Source organism: Mustela lutreola, chromosome 1 (genome assembly GCF_030435805.1).
Source record: "Mustela lutreola isolate mMusLut2 chromosome 1, mMusLut2.pri, whole genome shotgun sequence".
Lineage (NCBI taxonomy): Eukaryota > Metazoa > Chordata > Mammalia > Carnivora > Mustelidae > Mustela > Mustela lutreola.
The window spans coordinates 227,744,118-227,769,605 of NC_081290.1; the positions used below are offsets into that span (position 1 = coordinate 227,744,118).

A 25,488-nucleotide genomic window follows, 5' to 3' on the forward strand; every position below is an offset into this window, starting at 1 on the left:
CTCCAGGAATTTTCAGTTTGTTTCCTAAGATCAAGTCTCAAACTTGCAGAAAAATTGCAAGTCCAGTAATAGAGAACTTTGTTTTCTTGTGAACTATTTTAGAATAAGTTGCTAACATAGTGCCCCATTACTTTTGAATACTTCATTGTGTATTTTTCTTTAAAGATATTTTCCTACATAACTTCAGTGTGATCATCAAAATCAGGACATTAACATCAGTGTATACTACCATTTGATCCTTAGACTTCACTGAGATTTCACTATTTCTCCCAATCATGTCTGTTATTGGTAAAGGAGCCAGTTCAGAACCACATATTGCATTTTAGTTACATCACATCTCATTAGTCTTCTTCAGTCTGGAATAATTCCTAGTCATTACTTGTTTTTATGATATTGATGTTTTTGAAAATTATTGGATAGGTATTTTGTAGAACCTTTCTGAATTTGGATTTGTCTGATATTTTCTCATAATTAGATTTAAGTTACCACCTTTGGCAAGAACTTACTACCTCCTGTTAGGTGCTACACCATTTTGATTTGTCATACTACTAATGATGTTAATTTTGATCACTTGGTTAAGATAGTGTCTGTCATGTTTCTTCACTGTAAGGTTACTCTTTCCTTTGAAATGAGTAAGTATTTTCTGGGATGGCACTTGGAGACTATGTAAATATTCTGTCACCAAACTTTCAGTTTGATTATATTGGTTACAAACTTACAGATTCCTTGTTTATTCAGTGGATCATAGTCTGTTACTATAATTGTTCACCTTGATGTTCAAATTTTCCTGATTTGAAAAACAGCAATAACAATAACAACAACAAACTAATTTTCCTGATTTGGCCAAATAAGAGCCCCTTTAAGCTGGTTTCTCTGTTCTTTTGACTTCTATTATTTTTGAATACTTCCTTCTTTTCTGGCAGAATAAAATAATCCAGGCTCATCTTTTACTTTTCTCTACTCTAGCTCCAGGATCGGCTATACTGTATTTACTTATCTGATATATCTTTCTGCTTATTCCGTGTGTGTGTATGTGTGTGTGTGTGTGTGTGTGTCACTTATACAAAGTATTGGTAGCCTAGTTAGCTAATCACAAGAATTGGTTATTAATTTAGTGTCAGTATGTTTTATCACATAGTAATTAGAAACTGGAGTGATTCTTCATGCCGGAGACTGGTGATATTTGGGAGTAACAGTATAAATATATTTGAGGGAAACGGATGTTGTGGAGCTTTTTAAGTATTTAAGGTGCAAATGCCCAGCTCTGTACATGGTGAGCAAAGTTTTCAAAATCATGGAGTTATTTCTGCAGCTGAGTGGGGAAACGAGCTCTAGGCTGAGTGGGTGTCAGGGGTGTTCTGTATCAGCTCTTCCACTAAATTATCTGTGTTTAGACGTATCATTTAATCCTTATGGTCCTGTAAAATAGGCGATTGGCAAATAAAGGCAGGTGGAGAGAAATGGGTGATTATTGAGCGTACTTCCAGAAGCAGTTGTGATTTCAGATCAGTGGTTTCATTTATAAATAGAAAATCCTAGGGCGCCTGGGTGGCTCAGTGGGTTAAGTCGCTGCCTCCGGCTCAGGTCATGATCTCAGGGTCCTGGGATCGAGCCCCGCATCGGGCTCTCTGCTCAGCGGGGAGCCTGCTTCCCTCTCTCTCTCTCTGCCTGCCTCTCCATCTACTTGTGATTTCTCTCTGTCAGATAAATAAATAAAATCTTAAAAAAAAAATAGAAAATCCTAGAAAATATGAACTTGAAGGAAGTATTTAAAGATACTTGTTTTTGATATTTATGTATGTAGTTATCCTGTAATGAAACCATATATGTACTTTATCTGTAAACCATCTACCTTTCTTACTATTTTAGATTATGGCAACAGTAGCTAATAATCATATTAAGCTTGTAGTGTATCAAGCTTTGTTGTTTTTTGTCTTTCTGTTTTACATTTATATCCCTATTTGAGCCTCATGATAACCCTGTAATTAGCTGAGACAGCTATGACTGTTCTTTCTTTGTAGATGAGAAAGTGAGGCTTTGAGAGAAGTGACTTTTGACTCGACTGATTTGCACATATCATGAGTCATAGCTGAAATTTGAAGCTGGTTTTATATATATAATGCTTTATTTATATGCATATATATACTCTATATTATGGAAATTGCAGATTTACTGTTATTTCCAGTTTTGAGTGTACATTTGACATTTTTTTATGCTGTGCAATCTTTTCATGGATTTTTCTCCTCTCCCTTGTTGTCTTTGTCTGACCCAGGATTTTTGGGTTTTTTTGCTCTAGTATTTTAAAGCAAATCGCTGACATCATGTTATTTAAATCATAAATACTTCAGTATATATTTATAACTGATCATTTAAAAAAATATAGCCATGATGCAATTACTAACAGTACTCTATATCAGTTCATACCAGTTCATATTAAAATTTCCTTATTTGGATTAATCATATCTTTTTTTTTTTTTAAAGATTTTATTTATTTATTTGACCAGAGAGAGATCACAAGTAGGCAGAGAGGCAGGCAGAGAGAGAGAGGGAAGCAGGCTCCCTGCTGAGCAGAGAGCCTGATGCGGGACTCAATCCCAGACCCCAAGATCATGACCTGAGCCGAAGGCAGCGGCTTAACCCACTGAGCCACCCAGGCACCCTAATCATATCCTTTTATAGTTGATTTCTTTTGGTTTAACATCCAAAAAGACCTATGTATTGCATTTGTGTTGTTTTTTTTTTTAAAGATTTTATTTATTTATTTGACAGACAGAGATCACAAGTAGGCAGAGAGGCAGGCAGAGAGAGAGGGAGGGAAGCAGGCTCCCCGCTGAGCAGAGAGCCCGATGCAGGGTTTGATCCCAGGACCCTGAGATCATGACCTGAGCCGAAGGCAGCAGCCCAAACCACTGAGCCACCCAGGCGCCCCCTATGTATTGCATTTGGATAGTCTCTTAAATTTCTTTTAATCTGTAACAGTGCCCCCTTTTGTTCTTATTTTTTCTTTAAATGCCATAAATTTATTGAAGAACCTGGATCATTGGATCTTTTTTTTTTTTTTTTAAGATTTTATTTATTTAACAGACGGAGATCACAAGTAGGCAGAGAAGCAGGCAGAGAGAGAGGAGGAAGCAGGCTCCCTGCTGAGCAGAGAGCCCGATGTGGGGCTTGATCCCTGGACCCTGGGATCATGACCTGAGCTGAAGGCAGAGGCTTTTAACCCACTGAGCCACCTGATGCCTCTGGATCATTGGTCTTAAAGAATGTTCTCCACTCTGGATTTGTTTGATTGCTTTCTTTTGGTGTAATATCAATGTTGACAGTAGGAAATGCCCTACTTACTGGTTTCTTTGTCCTTTTGATCCGGACTCCATTAATCCTTGATACCATCCTTGCTTTCTGGGGCAAGGTGTCCCAGGCTCTTACATATTTTGCCCCAGTCCTGAAACTAGCCATTTCTGTAAAGAGGTCTTTGAACCCAGATTTTAAAACTTCAAGTCCCATTCACTTTTCTTTATACCAGTGTCTTTGAAACTGAGCATAGTGGTCCATTGGTGGGTAATGCAACCAGTTTTAAAGGCCATGATTAGTATTTTTTAAAGGATTTTATTTTTAAATAATGTCTACACACAATGTGGGGCTTGAATTTAACAATCTTGAGATCAAGACTAGTCTGCTGTACCAAGCCAACTAGGCACTCCATCAAGATGAGTATTTTTTGAAAATCAAAATAAAATTAAAATATCAGAGTATATCACAAGATGTAAGGGTAAGTTATATTTTATTAAACTTTCTGTATATATATTTGTATGTGAATACTATTTTGAAGTATAATGGTTATTTCTTCCAGTGGATCTAAAAAGTTTTAAAGTCAGAGTTCCATGCTCTATTATCGTGTACTATACAACCTCATTTCTTTAAAGTATTTTCAGTTCCTGTTACTGCATTATGCAAATAGCTAATTTCAGTAGCATTGGACTAGGTGTAGCAATAGATAACTGATAATTTGTTAAAATACTAGTGAGAAGAGCTAACGTTGAAAACGATTGACAGTACTTAAGTGTTGACAAGGATGTGGCACAATTGGAACACTGTTTATCACTGGTGGAACTGTAAATTAGTTAGGTTAGTACAACTGCTTTGGAAAACTGTTTGCTACTTGGTGGTGTCTTCTTAAGCTGAACATATATATATGTGACCCAGCAATTCCAGTCGTAAGTTTATATCCAACAGAAGCCACATTCAAGTTACCATAGTCATGCTAGCATTATTAATAGACAAAAACTGGAGAAAAAAAAACACACAAATATCTGCCAACAAAGGATTGTGGTGTTTTCACAAATGGAATACTATATTGTAATGAAAATGAATTAACCATTGCTGTATGCCATACTATGGATGACTCTTACAACTTAATATTAAGCTAGTAAGGCCAGACACTCTGATTTTACCAAGTATAGAAATAGGCAAAATAAATCTATGTGTTATAAGTCAAGATAGTGGCTATTTTTGATGGCGGTGGAATAATTAGTGGGAAGGGGGATCAAGAAGGGTTTCTTGGGTGTTGGTCATGTTCTTTCTGTTTCTTCCTCTGGGTGTGTGTATGTCATTGTATGTGTGTATTTATTTTGTGAAAATTCATTAAGCTGTACACTTAAGCTTTTCGCATTTTTCTGTATAAATATTCAAAGTTTTAAAAATTTATAAATTTTTGTTTTGTTTTTAGATTTGATAGCATATAAAATACAACTAAGGGACCATTTTAAAAGTACTTTCTCTTAACAAGACAAAGTGCTAGCTGTTGGGAATGAAGTGATGAAAATTGGGGATCTTATTTTTAAGGATTTGTTCTTTTGGAAGACACATATACAAGTAACATGATCTTAGAGAGACTGTAGTGAGAATGCAGCGTTTGAAATCATTCCTAAAATTGCTACAATGTTTTCCTTCTGGTTTTTTGTTTAGTTTAAGTGATCTTAATCATATCCTTTTGTTCTCTTTTCTTTTTGTAGCACCTCACAGATACCTCCCATGGTGTAAGAAATAAGTGCCTGCAATTACTTGGCAATCTTGGCTCTTTGGAGAAAAGTGTCACAAAAGATGGAGAAGGCCTAGCTGTCAGAGATGTCCAGAAGATTATAGGGGATTACTTCAGTGACCAAGACCCACGTGTCAGAACAGCAGCTATAAAAGCCATGGTAAACATGATCATGGAAACTAAATGGTGACAGTTTTGTTTGTTTGTTTCATTTGTTTATTAAGTTCATGGCTAATGTTGGATGCTTTCTGAACCACCCTAAGATATACCTTATGCACACTTTGAGGAATGTGATGATGACATTGAGATCACAAAACTCAAAGGTACACACACCTTGTATAGCAGGAGTGCTTTTCTTCAGGCCTTTCTGGTTGCTTCCACCCATATTTCTGAAACATGGAGGGTATAACTTAGACCTGTTTCGATACTGAGTCACATGCTTCCTCCAGGTCCCTGGAGGGGAATGGTGCTTTGTAGGGGAAGGTGGTATTAACCATTTCTTCTTCAGCCTTCTTGTCATTATTGAGTATTTTTCTTATATCCCCTTGGGATACTTCATGGGTTAGATTTATTAAGTCTCTGAGTGTTTCTACTAAAAAGTCTTTGACCAGATTTCTTATTTATATAGCAGTGATTTTGGCTAATGGGAACTATGTTGATCTGATGTAATGGAGGAAAATACATGAGATTGTGGAGATTGTGGGAATATTGATCTTTTTTCCCCAAATACTTAAACTATATTTTTATTACCTAGTTGCAGCTCCATGAAAGAGGACTGAAATTACACCAAACAATTTATAATCAGGTACCTTAAATGATTACTGTCTGGAAGGGGAGGAGGGATAATTAAACTGGGAGAGTGGCAAGCTAGTTGTCAGAATTTGAAAGCATAGAACAGCAACTGACAACATTAATTGGGATGAATGTGAAGTTGTATCCAAAACATACATTTTAATAAAAGGATGGAGGATATATAATTGAATAGCACTAATACGTGTAAAAAAGACTTTTAGGAGGATCTAGGTAGCTCAGTATGAGTACCAGAGTATACAGAGAGAAGTATAGTGTTCAGAATAAGGAAAGTGGTGGTCTCACTGATCTCTGGTTGGGCCAAACATGAAGTCAATTCTGGGCACCATACTTGACATACTAGAGTATTTCTGGAGGAGGATGACCAAGACCATGGGATAGAAAGGCACAATGAATTTGTAGTATCACTAGGAGAAGCTGATTGACTGCCTAATAAAAAGGCCTTACAAGGTGATGTCTCTCATAGAATAATTGAATAAATGTAGAGACAAGCAATCTAAATCCATGTCAGAAATGAAATTTTGCACCAAGAATGGTTTTATCTTTCAGAGGAAGATGGCAGTTAGTTAAATCCCTGAGACTGATATATAAACGAAGTTTATTCTTTTACAGAATGAAATAGAATGAGCTTAGAATGGTTATGTTGGTGTGGCCAGCACCTTCTCTCCCTGTAGGAAAACTCTGTGGGAAGCCAAATAATTAAAGGAAACTTAGAGAGTGAGAACTCAGAAGTTAGTTAGATGATTTAGATATTTAATGACACAAGACCATGTCAATTAACTAGGCAAGCAATGAGAGGTCTTAAAGGGAGTGAGGGTGGAATGTTGGGGTGTTTGAGATAGAAGGATGAATTAGGAACCGCAATTAGGTACATATTGGTTTTGATTATGTTAGTGTGAAGGGTTGGTGGGACACCCATGAGGAAAATTCTGGGCTGTAGATAGATATGAAAGTTTGGAGTTCAGGACAGAGCAGAGCTGGAGGGTGGATAATTGAAGCCATTACCATTTAGGGGGCATGTGGATACTTAGGGAGAATAAGAAGATTGAAAGAGACCAAGCATGGAAGCCCTGGGTAAGGTCTGACATTTAAGAGGTAGACAGAAGAAAGGAGCTGAGAAGCAGCCAGTTGGAGGAGGAGGAAAAATATATTCCAGAAAAGTCAGGAGGGAGTTCTCATAGTCAGCAGTGTCAGATGCTGGTAAGAGGTTTGTAAAATAGATGGCAGGATGGAAGATGGTAGAAAGGGAGGGCTTTTTTTTTTTTTTTTTTTAATTTCATTTTATTTTTTCAGTGTTCCAAGATTCATTGTTTATACACCACACAAGGGAGGGCTTTTTGTAGTTTATTTTATTTTACTTTACTAAGATTTTATCCATTGTATTTTAAAGATAGCTGCTACCTATGTTTATGTGTTGAAGGGAGAGCCAGTGTTTAGGGAGAAATTCATGATAAAAGAGACAAAGGGAAATAAATGGTGGAGTAAGTTTCTTGAGGCAGAAAATCAGATTCATGAGCTGATTCATGCAACAAATATTAATGAGTACCTAATGCTGGTTGTACAACACTGAGCTTGTTGGATAGGATCTATGCCCTTCACTTTCTCTTGGGTGAGACAGGCGAATAACAAATAAATAAACACAATAATTATAACATGTAAGTAGTACAGTAAATAAATAGGGTGCTATAATAGAGAATCACAAATAGTACCTATTTTGGAGGATTAAGGAAGGGCCTGTGAGGAGATGATAAAACCCATAGTAAAAGTAGAGGGATTAGGAATTAGGATACTTTTTTTTTTTTTTTTTCTCAGACATTGAGGAAAAAGTATGGGAGAATACAGGTATAAATGAATTTATAACTGTTATGGAATAGTTGGGAGAATTTTTGCCTGAGAACTTTGATTTTTCTCCAATAAACATGTGGTGTTATGGCTGGAAGTGGGATAGGGGCCCAGAGGGAGAGGTTAGGACAAGCTGCCTTGGGTAATGGAAATGGAAATCAGGGGTGTAAAAGATTTCAGAGTAGGGCTAGTAAGTTCCAGATCATGAGCCACCAGTCCCCTAGAGAGTATAGTCTTTGCTAGTGTTCTGTTGCCCTTCTGAGCAATAGAGAAGGTGCTGGGTTTTTAGAGCAGCTGTAGCAGAAGTCTTAAGGGAGTTGTAAATGTTAAATGTTAACGGCGCTGTTGGGACTGAAGTAATGGAAGGGTATGGAGCAAGGAGGTGGCTCATTGGAGAAAAATGGTGGGATTAAAGCAGCAGTTCTCAGCCACAGTGATTTTACTCTTCAGAGGATATTTGGCAGTGTGGAGCTATTTGCGCTTTTGCAGCTGCTGGCGAGGGGAAGAAGGTACAGTGCTACAACCACCTAATGGGTAGAGGCCAGGGGTGCTGCTAAACATGTTAGCAGTGTAGAGGACAGCCCCTCACAGGGAAGAATTTTACAATCCAGAATGTCAGTAGAGCCAAGGTTCAGAAATCCTGGCTAAATAGGTAGGTAGATTAAGTGGGACTGAAGAGCAAGTGTGATAGATTAATTCATGGAAGTGGAAAAGCTGGTGGAGTAACATGTTATGATGAGAGCATGGAATGTAGGAGTTCAAATTCTAGAAATGGAGTAGTTCTGGGTGTTGGTTAGGTCTAGGGTGTTACCATACAGGTGGAGTAGGGATATTCCATTTCAGACCAAAGGAAGGAAGAAAAATCTGGCCTCTTGTGGCAGCTTAGCATTAAATTCTACATTTATTTAGAATGCTTGAGTTTTCAGATTGTCAGTCAGAAATTCATGCTTTGATTCTACAGAAAGGGAAAGATACCCATATTTGGTGTTTGAGCCTGTAAGAGCAGCACTGTGGGCTCCCAGCAGACTTTGCTAGGATTGATGTTATTCTAAATGGCTTTTGTGCTGTCAGTCTGTGGTTCTGCCTTCAGAGTTGGGTTGGGAGTCAGATCACAGAACACAGCCAGAGCAGCTGATAGAGGCCAAGAATTCTTTGTTGGGCAAAGGTTCAAGAAGTTAAAACTACCCACAAGTATTTTGTTGGCATCCTTATCCAGCCACCCTGTCTTCATTTTGAAAATAGTTTGAACATCACCTGGGAGGACACAGAACTAACAGACTTGTGGAATTCTTATTTGCAGGCCTGTAAATTGCTGTCTGATGACTATGAACAAGTGCGCAGCGCGGCAGTCCAACTTATCTGGGTTGTCAGTCAGCTCTATCCTGAAAGGTCAGTGTGGGTGTAAGCCAGCTTTTGTTCATTGCTAAGCCATTCTTCTCCTATCATGCAAAAAGCCCTCCTCCAGAAAAGGAATGTTAGTTTGATTTTTAGAAAGCATTGTGGAATAGGGGGGAAGTACAGATCCTGATAAGCAGGATGCTTGGTGCTTCTTTTTCAGCCCTGCTGTGAACTTTCTGTGTACTCTGGGAAAGACACTTCCTCTCTGGGCCCCAGCCTCCTCATCTATAAGTGAAGAGATTGGATTGTCTTTCTCAAGTGTTATCTAACAACCACCCCCCAAAACACCCTTTTTTAAGTCTTCAAAATTGTTTGGGCCTCATTTTAGTAAATAACAAATGCCCAATAAAGATACTAGGTGAGTTTGAGAATAATGATCCCTTATGCAGTGTTTTCCTCATTAAAAATGTTTTTGTGGGGGGCACCTGGGTGGCTCAGTCGTTGGGCATCTGCCTTCAACTCAGGTCATGATCCCGGGGTCCTGGGACCAAGCCCGGCATCGGGCTTCCTGCTCAGCGGGAAGCCTGCTTCTCTCTCCCCCTGCTTGTGTTCCCTCTCTCGCTGTGTCTCTCTCTGTCAAATAAATAAATAAAATCTTAAAAAATGTTTTGTGCTAATTAAATCATTCTCACAATGATTCTTTGAAGTAGAAAGACAAATATTATTTTATAGAAGAGCTCTTTCTATAAGAAAAAGAAGTGATTCTTTTCCCTTGCTTTAAACTGCCTTCTAAAATTGAAAAACCAGAATGAGTTAATAACCTATAAATTCCCCCTCAAAAAAAAAAAAAAGAAAAAAGAAAAGACTAATTGGAAATTGCCTCTTATAGGATCAGATTTGCAAGTATGTTTTGTATTGTTTTATTCTATGGTTTACCATATTGGCAGCAATACAATTATAGGAGAGAATAAACTTAAAGATTTAAAATACTCTGTGATATCTAATTTTTGGTATCATTGTAAACCTTTTAACCTTTGGTGGGTTAAACACTTTTTTTCAAGACACTGAAAATTTGCACTCTCAGATTTGAATTACTCTATTGTCATTTTGTGTGTGTGTGTATGCATGCCAGTTTTCACTGGTCATTCTCAGTTTATTGAACTTGCAGCTTTAGGCTCATGTTTTGCCTTTTGCGGTTTTTTCTTTTAATTTAGCATTGTCCCAATTCCTTCTTCTAATGAAGAAATTCGCTTAGTTGATGATGCATTTGGAAAAATTTGTCACATGGTCAGTGATGGTTCCTGGGTGGTTCGAGTTCAGGCTGCAAAGCTATTGGTAAGTTATGCTTTCTTTAATGAACACATTGCCTGTTACACTTGTATAAATATTTTGAGAAACTACAGGTAGGGTCAGGTATAACACACTTTAGAAACCTTAGTATTTCTAAAAATATAAAGAAATGGCTCACTTTCCCATGGAGAAGTAATCTTTTAGACTAGAAAGACTTTTAAAGATAAGCCTGTTTAAGCTTGTTAGTATAAGAGGCAGCCATGCCTAAAGGAAAAGGAAAATAATAATAAAAATAGTTGCTTTACTAAGCACCTGTTATGGCCTGGATAGTTTGTTCTCAGGCCATTTATATTATCTCATTTATTCTTTGTAGTAACCAGCAAGATAACTGCTTTTAAAATATTTTATTAATTTTTTGACAGACAGATATCATAAGTAGTCAAAGAGGAAGGGAAGCAGGCTCCCCGATGAGCAGAGAGCTCTATGTGGGGATTGTTCCCAGGACCCTGGAATCATGACCTGAGCTGAAAGCAGAGGCTTTAACCCACTGAGCCACTCAGGCACCCTGATAATTGCTTTTTTTTTTTTTTTTTTTTTTTAAGATTTTATTTATTTATTTATTTGACAGAGAGAGATCACAGTAGGCAGAGAGGAAGGCAGAGAGAGGGGAAGGGAAGCAGGCCCCCTGCTGAGCAGAGAGCCCAAGATCATGACCTGAGCCGAAGGCAGCGGCTTAACCCACTGAGCCACCCAGGCGCCCCTGATAATTGCTTTTATTGCCATTCTTCAGGTGCGAAAACTAGGGCTCTGAGATGTTAAGTACATGATTCAACTTAGACCGCTAACAAAGTTGTAGAATGTGTTTCAGATCCTAATCTCCTGACTTTTAGCTTTTGTCTTTCCTCTGTTTTGCCTTTGGTGATTCATGGTGCCTTTGTTTAAATTTAAAAAAAAAAAAAAAAAGTTTAACTTTTCAGAGATAAACTGTCTTATAAAAGAAAAAGTATTGGTGTATTACTACTCACCCCTATTTTATAACCGTTATCTTGGACATGTCACTTGATCTAGTCTCAGTTTCCTCATCTGTTAAGCTGTTGATAATATTACCTCATGTTTACCTCATAGGGTTGTCATGATGCCCAGATGTGTTACTAACTATGGAAATACTTTTAAATTATAAAGTACTAGACTTTGTAATTGTAGGAGATGGTTGTAGTATGTAATGTATACACACACACACACATATATGTCACAGCAAGAAAATCTAAGATTCTTTTTTTTTTTTTTTTAAAGATTTTATTTATTTATTTGACAGAGAGATCACAAGTAGGCAGAGAGGCAGGCAGAGAGAAGAGAGAGGGAAGCAGGTTCCCTGCTGAGCAGAGAGCCCGATGCGGGACTCGATCCCAGGACCCTGAGATCATGACCTGAGCCGAAGGCAGCGGCTTAAACCACTGAGCCACCCAGGCACCCTGAAAATCTAAGATTCTTTTTGGATACTTCCCTTTTGAGGGCCTCCAGCTCTGCTAGTCTTGGTAACATTGTTGGCTAAATACTTTGGATCTAACTGTATGGACACAGATCCACTGATAGGCCCACTCCCAAGACCAGTATTTATAGGGTAACTGCTAAAACTTGTGTGGAGTATTTTCATGGAATAATAAGAAATTTGGATGGCTTCAGTATATGCTACTTATAGATCATTTTGCTTGTCTGTAATAAAATACAAAGTTAAGCAAGCCAGTTGTTACTAACTTTAGTTTTGAATTTACTCCTTTTTTTGAAAGATTTTATTTATTTGTCAGAGACAGAGAGAGCGGTAGGCAGAGGGAGAAGCAGGCTCCCAGCTGAACAAGTTGCCCCATGCCAGACTCACTCCTGGGACCCTGGGATAATGACATGAGCTGAAGGCAGATGTTTAACAAGCTAAGCCACCCAAGTGTCCCTGAATTCACATTTTATTTATTTATGTATCTGTCAGAGAGCACAAGCAGGGGAAACAGCAGGCAGAGGGAGAAGCAGACTCCCCGCCAAGCAAGGAGCCCCATGCAGGACTCCATCCCAGGACCCTGGGATCATGACCTGAGCCAAAGACAGACATTCAATGAACTGAGCCACTCAAGCGTCCCTGAATTCACATTTTAAGCTTTATTTTGGTTGGTGAATATTTAAAAATTCAGAACAATTCTATCATTCATCAAATTTTTTCATTCAACATTTATTGAGCATCTGTAGTATCCTGTATGTGTATGTGTGAGGGGATGTTTTAGAGGGATAATTCAGTGATAAATCTTTATCTGAGTTGGCAGTTTAGAAGAGTAATTCTTTTTTTTTTTTAAAGATTTTATTTATTTATTTGACAGAGAGATCAAAAGTAGTCAGAGAGTCAGAGAGGCAGAGAGAGAGGAGGAAGCAGACTCTCCGCTGAGCAGAGAGCCGGATGCAGGGCTTGATCCCAAGACCCTGAGGTCATGACCTGAGCAGAAGGCAGAAGCTTTAACCCATTGAGCCACCCAGGCGCCCCTAGAAGAGTAATTCTTAAGGCAGGATCCTTCACATTTTCCATTTTTGTACCCCACAGGATCTGAAATTTATCTATGTAAAGCTATATGAATAATGAATTGCAATGGTGAGTTGAAAGGGTTTCCACTTAGATGACTTTAACTTGAGTCAGGTGCTTTCTGTTTTAAATTCAATGATTTGATCCAGATAGCTCCAAATTATATAAGTAATTAGGTTTGTACTTCAAAAATAATTAACAATTTAATCTTACTGATAATAATCGTTACTATTTTTTTTTTTTTTTAAGATTTTATTTACTTGACAGACAGAGATCACAAGTAGGCAGAGGCAGACAGAGGAAGGGAAGCAGGCTCCCCACTGAGCAGAGAGCCCAATAATGGGACTCTATCCCAGGACGCTGGGATCAGGACCTGAGCCAAAAACAGAGGCTTTAACCCACTGAGCCACCCAGGCGCCCCTCATTGTTACTATTGATAGAGTCCCTAGCCTGCTAAGCTAGGCACTTTTAGTTATATGCACATATTTAGACATATATAACCTCATAAACACTCAGTTTTTGCAAATAATTTTGATTTCTTTTAAACTCTTGTAAGTAGGTGTTCCATTATTCATTTTATAAGTAACAAAATAAGGTTTAGGAAAGTGATGTAACTTATCAGAGGCTACATAGTTAGTAAATGACACTTCGTGGTCTAAAACCCATGTGGATTCTCTTCCTACTGATGGTCTAGTTACACATTGAGAACTGATTTACTAGTTCCACTGTGTAAACAGAGGTAAACTCCCCCACTCCAATCCTTGAGTAGACAAAACTGTCATCAGATAAATTGCATATAGTTTTCAGAACACATGTTCATCAAGTCAACAAACACTGAGCATAGTCTCTTGTCTTCAAAAGAGTTGATAGTCTGGTAAGTTGACATAAGCAATCAGTTAATTACATTTCCTGCTACTCCAAGGAGAGGGCACCTAACATAGTGAAAGAAAGCTTCATGGAGAAGGTGATTTCTAAACTGAGTTTGGAAGGGTAAATATAAGTTAACTAGGTAAATAAGTTGGGAAGGAGAAATATAAGCAGAGATACAGAAGGAGTACAATTACCATGCATGCTAATTTACTAAACTACAATATCATATAATATAAGCAGTTAAAACTTGTTGGTTTGGGGGCAGATAATATTAAACGTGGGGGATGTGCAACAAGATAAAACTAGGGAGGAAAGCAGAAGCCAGGTTCTTCAAGAACTTATATGGAATGATAAGTCTTTAAATTTAAGTCCCATCTTGTGCAAAAAATCAATAGTCTCTCTTCTCCTTGGCTTCTAGCAGGATGAAAAATTTCAGATGTAGCTTGTTTCAGAAAATTCAAAACCATGTGAAAGGTGGGTTTTCAGTTATCCATAACTTTCCTGCTGAGGTAAAGAAAGAAAGTTGATTGCCAGGTAAGCAGTTCCATGGGACAATTTAGAATACAGCTTTACTGTGAAACTGATTATGGTAATTGGTTTTCTATCTAGAATATAGTCCTTAGTTCAGTGATTTCTTCTTAAGATGTTTAATTTCTCTTTTCAGTAAGGGCTAAACCTTTTTTTTATAAGACTGTAGAAGTGTTTAACCTTAAAAATGATAATATTTTCAGGGGCGTCTGGGTGGCTCAGTGGGTTAAAGCCTCTGCCTTCAGCTCAGGTCATGATCTCAGGGTCCTGGGGATCAAGCCCCACATCAGGCTCTCTGCTCAGCGGGGAGCCTGTTTCCCCCTCTCTCTACCTGCTTCTCTGCCTACTTGTGATCTCTGTCAAGTAAATAAATTTTTAAAAATCTTTAAAAAAAAATGATAATATTTTCAGATAGATTGTAGGTTGTTATGTCCATAGCCATAAGAGCTAGTCTTTCCCAGTACACATGCAGATGTCTTAGTGGCTGTTTTATATCTCACGGGGTAGCTTCTTTTTTGAAGGGTGGGGTAGGGTTTACTTTTCTTTGTCACCTAACTGGGTAGAAGCTAGAGGCTAGTGCATAGACTTAAGTTATTGTTGAGCATCTATGACTGAGCAGTTTTGTTCTGAAAACAGGTTCAACACACTTGTTTATTAAATATTATATCATGGTTTTCTTGGTGTTACAAATACAGGTTGTTAAGTAGTAGTAATAGTACAGTCAGAGAGATCTTACTGGAATACATTTGTTTTGGCTAAAGTAGACAATGGGGCACCTGAGTGGCTTAGTGGGTTAAGCCTCTGCCTTAGGCTCAGGTCATGATCTCAGGGTTTTGGGATCGAGTCCCTCATCAGGCTCTGTGCTCAGCAGGGAGCCTGCTTCCCTTCTCTCTCTGCCTACTTGTGATCTCTCTCTGTCAAATAAATAAAATCTTAAAAAAAAGTAGGCAAGTAGGTACATATTTTTCTCATTTGTGGGTTGTACTTTATGATGAATTCATCTTTTTGGTCTACATCTGCTCCTCTAGCACTTTCACGAATGTGGCATCATTTATCCAGCTGAAAATCCAGAGGCATTTGGGAATTCTTTCTGTGTCCCATATCCAGTGAATCATCAGCTCTTACCAGTTCGACCTTCTTGTCAGCTCTGGAATTGCTCCCTTCTCTATTTCTACTGGGTTTGTACTAGTTTAGGTCTCAACATTTTTCAAGCAGATTTTTATGCTATAGGGCTCTTGGTAATTATGGACTAAAATGGAAAGGTTTACATATTCTCAGGTAATACAGGAGATTAATTGCAAATAATGATAACGTAATTTTTTGAGGCTAGAATTTGGATAATACCCTTTCTTTGCTACTGTGTTGGGAGAAAGCTCAGCTAAAGGCACTGGAGAGGGCCGTTGAGACTAGGGATTTAGAGTAGTTCACTGTGATGTCATTAAAACTTCATTCTTGGGGCACCTGGCTGGCTCAGCCAATAGAGCACATGGCTCTTGATCTCAGGGTTGTGAGTTCAAGCCCCATGCTGGGCGTAGAGCTTACTTAAAAAACAATACAAAACAGAAACTTAATTCTTTATTAGGAAAAAAGTGCCCCCTAAAAAGCCAACTGTTTTTTGTTTTTTTTTTTAATTTTTATTTTTTAACATTTAATGTATTATTAGCCCCAGGGGTACAGGTCTATGAATCGCCAGGTTTACACACTTCATAGCACATACCTTCCCCAATGTCCATAACCCAACCACCCTCTCCCTACCCCACCCCGCGCCCCAGCAACCCTGTTTGTTTTGTGAGATTAAGAGTCTCTTATGGTTTGTCTCCCTTCTGATCCCACTTGTTTCATTTATTCTTTTCCTACCCCCCCAAACCCCCCATGTTGCCTCTCAACTTCCTCATATGAGGGAGATCATATGATAATTGTCTTTCTCTGATTGACTTATTTTGTAAAAAAAGCCAACTGTTAATGTTGGTGGTGGTGAAATTAAAAAGAAAGTTGAGGAGGTCATGAAAATTTAGAGTTCTTATTCATAAAATTGATGTTTGAATTAAAAACATGAATGTTAGATTTTATATTGATCAGATCTGTTTAACAAAGAAGGCAATCAATGGTACCATGTAGAAATAAGAAAAAGTAGATTTGAGACTACTTAAGTAAAAATAGTACAACAGTTGCTCTCCTGGAGTTGTAGAAAAGGTATTAACTTGGGTAAGGATATTCCCATAGAACATGTAAGTTTCTATGAAAAAAGTGATTGGAGAAGTTTGATCCTCTATAAGAATTTCCATATTTACTAACTTGGGAATTAGAGAAAGGTGCCAGTATATTCTTGAAGAATATCTAAGACCTGCTCTAATAGCCTGCCAACCTGTGTCTCTGTTTCATTTTTATTTCTTTCTGGTCAGTTAGCCACATAGCTGCTAAGATGATGTTTATGAGGTGTAAATCTATGTTTTTTCCTTGTTTGAAATGAGCAAGTTACCAAATCTCTCAGCCTCAATTTCTCATCTAAAAAATGAGGATAATTTGGAGTGCCTGGCTGGCTCACTTGGTAGTGAATGTGACTCTTGATCTCAGTGTTGTGTTTGAGCCCCACATAGGCAGAGAGATTACCTTAAAAAAAAAAAAAAGAAAAGAAAAGAAAATCAAGATCGTTTACCTTCTTCATGGGATTTTATAGAAATAAATTTTTAGGGGCACATGAGTTGATCCTCTGCCTTCGGTTCAGGTCATGATCTCAGGGTCCTGGGATGGAGCCCTGCATCGGGCTCTCTGCTCAGCAGGGAGCCTGCTTCTCCCCCCCTCTCTCTGCCTGCCTCTCTGCCTACTTGTGATTTCTGTCTGTCAAATAAACAAATAATATCTTTTTTAAAAAAAGAAATAAATTTTTAAAGTATGAGTAAAATACTTTGTACACTGTTGAGCTCATTATTGAGAAAATATCTGGTTATTCAGAATTATAGCAAACTCCTTCCATAACAGACATGACAAAGGGTCATGACAAAGGCCCTTTATGATCTGATCCCTAACTATCCTGCTTCATTTTTGGCTCCCCTGTCCTGCGTCCCATTATTAGAGACACTTGATGTTTCCTGCATGACATTCTCTTTTTATGCATTTGTACTTGTGATTACCAGTTCCCTTTCCTCCTCTTTACACTGCTTGTTTTCTGAGTTTCCCATAGGAACCTTTATATGTGTATTGTAACATTTTATACCATCATACAGTTATCTGTTTACTTGTCAGTTTCTCTCACTAGTCTGTGAGGTCATTGAGTGTGGAATCAATGTCTTTGTTTTGTATTGCTATTCCTGGTAACCGTAGGCATATAACTGAGTGGTAGCTAAATAAATATCTGTTTAATTGAATGAGTGACTGAATGAACAAACGAATGGAAAACTAGAATGAAAAGGAATGCAGAGACTGTGGAGAGTAGCAGTTGAGGCAAAGGATTGGGGAAACTGGGTTTATAGCCCACCTCTGTAAATTATACTTCTTACGACTTCAAATGAGTCACTTAATCTTTTTATGCCTTTTTTTTTAACTTTCTTTTCTTTTTTCCCCAATATATAAAATGGGACTAATAATAGTATTTACTTCATAGGAGAACTAAATTAATACATGTATAAACAGTGTATGACATAGTAAGCTCTATTTAGCTGCTAGCTGCTGCTGCTAATGTTTTTATTATTTTGCTGATGATTCAGAACCTGTAAGCATCTTTACTGTCAAGAAATGTTATCTTTATGCATTTAAGTTGGCTGCAAACTTTGAATTTTAAGATAATATTCAGACCTTAAAAGTTGTTTAATTTGCCCTTGATTCTTTGTTTTTATAGGGCTCAATGGAACAAGTCAGTTCTCATTTCTTGGAGCAGACACTGGACAAGAAGCTCATGTCTGATCTTAGGGTAACTTGAATTCTTTGTTATTCAGACTGGGTTTCTGTAACTAATATCAGCTATCTGTAAGCTGTGTTGATTTAATTTTGCAGCCTAGATATTTATCAAGTAAATGTTGGGTGACTAGATTATACTTTAGCATAAAATCTTAGTAACTTGAACCAAATTACAAGTTATTTCATTAAATTTTAAATTATTTTAATGTAATACTTTGCACAGGTTGTGTTTTACAAAGAAAAGGTAAGATTAACTTCTGTTTGTTAGAAACTACAAAGACCTGGTCTTGTTTTGTGAGACTATATGACTGACATGTCAGGACAGTCCTTTTCTGCAGCAGTTTCCCTGAAAGAGTGAGTAAATTCTTTCTCTGAACAGTAACAAAGCACGGAATGCCTTTCAGCCTTGACCACATTCTCTGATGTAATTGTCAGGACTAAATATGAGTCAATATTGTCATTATCTTAATCTTTAAATTATAAACATGATAAAGAGTTCAGAATCTTTGACAAATAGAAGGAAAGCAAACAATTTACCCATATTCACACTACTCTAGGACTCCTGTTCATTTTGGTGTATTTCTCTCCAGCTCTTATGCATATTTTAAACACTGAATCATTGTATTCAGATAATTTTATAGTCTACTTTTATATTTATCACTACATCATATGCTTTTTTTATATAGTCAACTTTATACTTAGCATTTTTACTGATTATGTAATATATTAAGTAGATGTGACATAATTTTTTAGCCCTATCTTATGTATTTAGATTCTCCCATTTTTCTACCATTATAAAGGAATATCATCTTCATGCATATTAGATCTTTTCTTCTTTTAAGTCATTCCATAAGATAAATTTCTCGGAGTGGTTGAGGAGTTTCTGTCTATGCTTAATGAAACATTGCCTTATGGATTTCCTGAAGGGTGTTGCCTTCATTTGAGGTTGGTGATTAAGTGTTCTTTGTGTATGCTGGAGTAGAAATGTAAAAAAACATCATGTTCATAGTAAATGTGGAAGGATGGGTTATGCAGGGGTTTCCAAGATATGTCACAAGGTACAAACTTTACTACTGGGTCTGGCCCACATCTTTGTAGGCTTGGGTACTATATTTCACCAGTGCCTTTGAGATGCTCAGCCATAAGGATGTGGACTCACACCAGGAAGGTTCATAAGAGGCTCATACATAAAGCAGAATGGCAGTTTATTCATGATGAGATCCATATGGTTGATTGGACTGGATATTTTCTTTAGCTGATTCCCTCTTTGGCATTTTAGGCAGGAAGTGAATTTACCAGAAGGTTGCATGGTGGTGCATTGTTGCTCAAATAGAGCACAGTGTTTCCAAATTCAAACTTACTTCTGTTGGGACTAAAAAAAAATTCTTTTCTAGGGCCAGTTTATTATCAACCCAGGATGGTGCTAGAGGGACACTGCTATTATTTATGCCTCTGGTTCTCCCTTTCCTGTGTTATGTACACAGTGACAAACATAACCACTTACCTGATGAGCACATTCTTTTGCTATCTTTAATAAGAACACATCCGCTGTGACAGACCTGTGAACCTTTGGTTTTTCTTGACATTCAGTTTGCATTTCTTTGTTCTGATTGATTGAGTACTTTTTTTTTTTTTAATGTGACTATCAGAAAGCAGTCCTATTTCCTATTTTCCCATGTTCTCAGAATACATCTTACCTTTCCCTCATGAACTTCCTGCAAGTGCTAATTGTCATTGTCCTATACAGAGAAAACGCACTGCACATGAACGTGCCAAGGAGCTTTACAGCTCAGGAGAGTTTTCCAGTGGCAGAAAGTGGGGAGATGATGCTCCCAAGGAAGAAATAGACACAGGAGCTGTGAATTTGATTGAGTCAGGAGCTTGTGGAGCCTTTGTTCATGGATTGGAAGATGAAATGTATGGTAAGTATGACTGCATCATAACTGTTCCGTTTACTGAGTGCCTGCCATGGATCAGGTGTTGCACTGGTTAGTGTACATGAAGGGTCTCATTTAGTCTTCATAGTCACTCCATGAAGTACCTACTATTACTTAATTTTAAAAGCAGAAGTGACGGGGTACCTGGGTGGCTCAGTGGGTTAAAGCCACTGCCCTCGGCTCATGGTCCTGGAGCCCTGGAATCGAGGCCCACATCAGGCTCTCTGCTTAGCAGGGAGCCTGCTTCCTCCTTTCTCTCTGCCTGCCTCTCTACCTACTTGTGGTCTTTGTCAAATAAGTAAATAAAATCTTTTAAAAAAATTAAAAAATTAAAAAAAAAAACCAGATGTGGGGCCCATGTGGTATAATACAGTGGTTAAGAGCATGGACTTTGGATTCAGTCAATCTAGTTTTCCAGTATTTCTATAAAACAAGGTTAATAATTAGTGTTTCTGAATTGTGAGAATTAAACGAGATTATATGTGCACAAAATACTTGGCATAATACATGACCCATTAGGGGCACCTGGGTGGCTCAGTGGGTTAAGCTTCTGCCTTTGGCTTAGATCATGATCTCAGGGCCCTGGGATCAAGCCCTGCATCAGGCTCTCTGCTCAGCAGGGAGCCTGCTTCCTCCTCTCTCTCTGCCTGCCTCTCTGCCCAGTTGTGATCTCTGTTTGTCAAATAAATAAATAAAATCCTTAACAAAAATACATGACCCATTTATAATAAGCACTTAATAATTGGTAATAAAAATTGATATTACTGATACTGATAACAATAACTTGTTATTGGTCACCCAGCCAGTAAGAAACAGAAGCAAGATTTAAACCAGGTGTCTGACCTCAAAGCCTTTATTATTTTGACTAACGCAGATTTTCTTTGACCTTCATTTTTTTTTTTTAAGATTTTATTTATTTATTTTAGAGAGAAAGTGTGCAAGAGTGGGGAGGGACAGAGAGGGAGGAAAGGGGAAGGGAAGAGAATCCCAAGCAGACTGCACTGAGCATGGAGTCCAATGCAGGGCTCAGTCTCAAAGCCCTGAGATGAAATCAACTGACTGAGCCACCCAGGCGCCTCTCACCTTCATTTTTTTTTTTTTTTAAGATTTTATTTATGTATCAGAGAGAGAGAGAGAAGGAGAGAGAGTGAGCACAGGCAGACAGAATGGCAGGCAGAGGGAAAAGCAGGCTCCCTGCCGAGCAAGGAGCCTGATGTGGGACTCGATCCCAGAACGCTGGGATCATGACCTGAGCCGAAGGCAGCTGCCTAACCAACTGAGCCACCCAGGCGTCCCTCACCTTCATTTTTGAAAGATATTTTCACTGGAAATTGAACTCCAGTTTAATAAGGTGAGGTTGTGTGTGTGTGTGTCCCACCCTGCCATGTTATTTTCCTGTTTGCACTCTTTTTTTTTTTTTTTTTTAAAGATTTTATTTATTTATTTGACAGAGAGAAATCACAAGTAGATGGATAGGCAGGCAGAGAGAGAGAGAGAGAGAGAGGGAAGCAGGCTCCCTGCCCCGCTGAGCAGAGAGCCCGATGCGGGACTCGATCCCAGGACCCTGAGATCATGACCTGAGCCGAAGGCAGCGGCTTAACCCACTGAGCCACCCAGGCGCCCTCCTGTTTGCACTCTTTCTGTTGAGAAGTCTGCTGCCATTTTTTATATTTGTTCTTTACATGATGTGTCTTTCTCTAGTTTTTTTAAATTTAAATTCAAGTTAGTTAATTATAATATATTATTAGTATATATTATTAATATATTAAGTATATCAATGTATTATATATTAATTAATAATAATATAATAATGTATATTATTAAGAATATTAATACATTATTAGTTTCATTTTAGTGATTCATGAGTCCTGTGTAACACCCAGTGGTCATTACATCAAGTGCCCTCCTTAATGCCTATCACCCAATTACCCCATCCCTCCTCCCACCTCCCCTCCAACAAACCTCATTTCCCTATAGTCAAGAGTTTCTTATGGTTTGCCTTCCTCTCTGTTTTCATCTTATTTTTCCTTCCTTTCCCCTGTGTTCATCAGTTTTGTTTCTTAAAGTCCACATACGAGTGAAATCATTTGGTATTTGTCTTTCTCTGACTGACTTATTTTGCTTAGCATAATACTCTCTAGTTCCATCCATGTTGTTGCTAACGGCAGTGGTCCATTCTTTTTGATGGCTGACTAATATTCCATTGTATGCATATACTGCATCTTCTTTATCCATCTCCAGTTGCTTTTACGATTTTTCTCTGTCATCAGTTTTAAGCAGTTTAATTGTGATGTGTCTTGGTGACATTTCTTCATGTTTCTTATGCTTGAAGTTTGTTGCTTCTTAGATCTGTGGGTTTATAGTTTTCATCACATTGGAAAATCTTGGGCCATTTACTTTTTCATATATTTTGTGGTCTCATGTTTCTTTGGTGACTCCAGACACACATATATTAGACTACTGAGGTTGTCCTGGAATTCACTGATGCTCCATCCCCCCTACTTTTTTAAGAGAAGTAGTGGGGGGAGGGACAAAGGAAGAGAGAGAATCTTAAGCAGGCTCCATGCCCAGTGTAGAGCCCAGTACAGGGCTTAATCCCACAACCCTGAGATCATGACCTGAGTAGAAGTCAAGAGTCAGATGCTTAACCGACTAAGCCATCCAGCTGCCCCTCCATCCTGATTTTTTTTTTTGTTTTTCTCATTTCCTTTTGGATAATATTCATTGTTATGTCTCGGGAGTTCATTAATCTTTTCTTCAGCCATCTGTATTCTGATTTTAATCCCATCCAGTGTATTTTTCATCTCCAACCTTGTAGTTTTCATTCATATAAATTCAATTAGAATTTGGGTTTGTTTAGTATCTCTCATGTATCTGCTTAATCTCCTTGATCTTTCCTTTAACTTTGTCAACAGAGAATGCATTTACAATAACTATCCTAATGTTGTTGTTTATTAAATCTTTGTTTGTGTGATTTCTGTGTTGGTTTTGATTGATTTTTCTCCTTATTGTGTATATTTTCCTACTTCTGTGCAGAGCTAGCAATTTTCAATTGAATGCCAGCCGTTGTGAATTTCACTTTGTTGGCTAATGAACATTGTTATAGTCCTACATTCTTGAACTTAGTTCTGGGATGCATTTATTTCAGGTCTTATTTTTAAGCTTTGTTAAGAGGAACTGAAACAGCACTTAGTCTGGGGCTCATTTTACTCCCAACTCAAACAAACTCTTCTGAAGAAGCAGTTGTAGACCATTTTTGAGCTTTGGAGATTGTTCCCTGTAGCCCTGCTTAGCGGTTCTTTCTCAGACCTCAATTTCTTAACAGATCAGGACTCAGCTGATGACTTGAGGAGGACCCTCTGCAGATCTCCAAAGTGCTCCATGTGTGGTACTCTCCATTTTGGTACTTTGCCTTATGAACTCTGTCCACATTGGCCTTTCCAGACTCCTAGCTCTATCTTCTCAATGCAGGGAGACCTGGAACCTGGAAAAGCTTCCCAGATAATAAACTGGTAAATTCTGGAGCTTACCTAATTTATTTCCTCCCTCTCAGGGATCATTACTCTTTATTGTCTGATGTCCAGTGTGTTGAATACTGTTGTTTCTGTTTTTATTTCTGTTTTTAGTTGTTTTAGATAGGTAAATCTTGTAGAAAGAAGTTCTGCAAAGCTCTTGTATAATTTCCATTATATCTATCTGTCTCACATAAAGAATGTCATTGTTTTGAGGTTATTGACTACAACTATCTCATTTTCAGTAATTGTAACAGATCAGGAGAGATAATGTTGATTGTTCAAATTTTATAGTAAATTTATATCAGAGGATTAGAACTCAGGTCTTTAAAATGCCTGTAAAAAATTACCTCAGAGTAGAACTTCTTAGAAGGGCAAGAATTACTTTTTGAAAGATCATTTTCTGTTATAAGATATGAGAATTGGGTTTCCTTCTCTAGTTAGCTATGAGGTTTTCAGTGTATGGGTGTCTTCCCCACTTCCTTAAAGTTCTCTTTAGGCCACTTTGCATTCATGAAAAAAACCTACATTAGTACCTGTTTTTGTTAACCAAAAGAAATCCAAAACGGAGTTTCGTTTTTATGAAAAAAATCATTACCATACCCATATAAGTCTTCTAAAAGTGAGGTCACACAAAGTGAACTTTTGGAAAGTGGGAGATACTCTGCTTTACATCATCATTTACACTCTGCTTTACATTGTTTCACCTAAATGAAAGGTTTCATTGTTTCACTCTTCTTTTGGATAATGGAGGAAACTTGTATAGAGAAATTAGTTAAAGCAGCCTCTGCTTTCTTGTTTTCTGTGAACTGGATACACGAATTATACTTTAAATGGTATTTCATAATAAAGAAGTCATTATTATTATTATTATTTTTAAAGATTTTATTTATTTATTCGACAGAGAGAGAGATCACAAGTAGGCAGAGAGAGAGAGAGAGGAGGAAGCAGGCTCCCTGCTGAGCAGAGAGCCCGATGTGGGACTCGATCCCAGGACCCTGAGATCATGACCTGAGCCGAAGGCAGCGGCCCAACCCACTGAGCCACCCAGGCGCCCAAGAAGTCATTATTAATACCCATTTTATCCTAAGACAAGTAACTAGAGCCTATTTTATTTAGTTTCTGCAAGCATTTTTACTTTATTTAATTTTGCAAATTGAATTTCATCACTATTAATATTTATGTTATTTAGTTCTACGTAAGTTTGTCACTAAGGGTGTTTTTGTTTTGTTTTGTTTTTAAGACTTATTTATTTATTTATTTATTTAGAAAGAATGAATGGGGGAGGGAGAGTGGGAAGGAGAGAATCTCAAGCAGACGCTGCACTGAGCACGGAGCCCAATGTGGGGCTCAGTCTCATGACCCTGCAATCATGACCTGAGCGGAAACTGAGAGTCAGACACTTAACTGTCATTAAGGTTTAATTAAAGGAACTTAACTTTGGAAAGCAAATATATCATAACCAGTATCAGTTATGCTGGCTTTCTTATTATATTTCTAAAATTCTGGGTGAATTAGAGACATGCTGCTGGGAATGAAACAGTGCCTTATTTCATTAGCTGTGTACTCTAGTATTATACATTCTTTTAGTCCTCTAGAAGGGAGGCCTTCTTCCTTTCTTTTGGCTTTGCACCTCCCTTAAGTATTGTTTTAGAGGTCACTTGTTCCAGAAAGCTGCCTCTGATCCAACTTAGTGGGCTACATACCGCTTTTGCATTTTCTTATACTCCCTGTGCTTTTTACTGTACTGCTCATCAATCACTTTGTAATCCAATTAACTATTCTTGTCTGTAGGCACTGGGAGGCCATCTCTTTCTTGTTCACCCTTGTGTCTTCAGTACTAAGCACAAAGCCAGGATTTGATTGTAC

The 25,488-nt window shown here is 37.9% G+C and overlaps 1 protein-coding gene across 1 annotated transcript in view; it reads left to right on the forward strand.

Moving 5' to 3' along the window:
* The window catches only part of INTS4 (integrator complex subunit 4), a 123,328-nt gene that overhangs the window by 50,978 nt on the left and 46,862 nt on the right, over positions 1–25,488 (forward strand). Inside the window, exons 5-10 of the mRNA XM_059188076.1 lie at positions 5,013–5,198; positions 5,793–5,843; positions 8,991–9,079; positions 10,243–10,363; positions 18,112–18,183; positions 19,918–20,092. Coding sequence (XP_059044059.1) covers positions 5,013–5,198; positions 5,793–5,843; positions 8,991–9,079; positions 10,243–10,363; positions 18,112–18,183; positions 19,918–20,092 — 694 coding nt within the window. The remainder of the gene's footprint in view (positions 1–5,012; positions 5,199–5,792; positions 5,844–8,990; positions 9,080–10,242; positions 10,364–18,111; positions 18,184–19,917; positions 20,093–25,488) is intronic.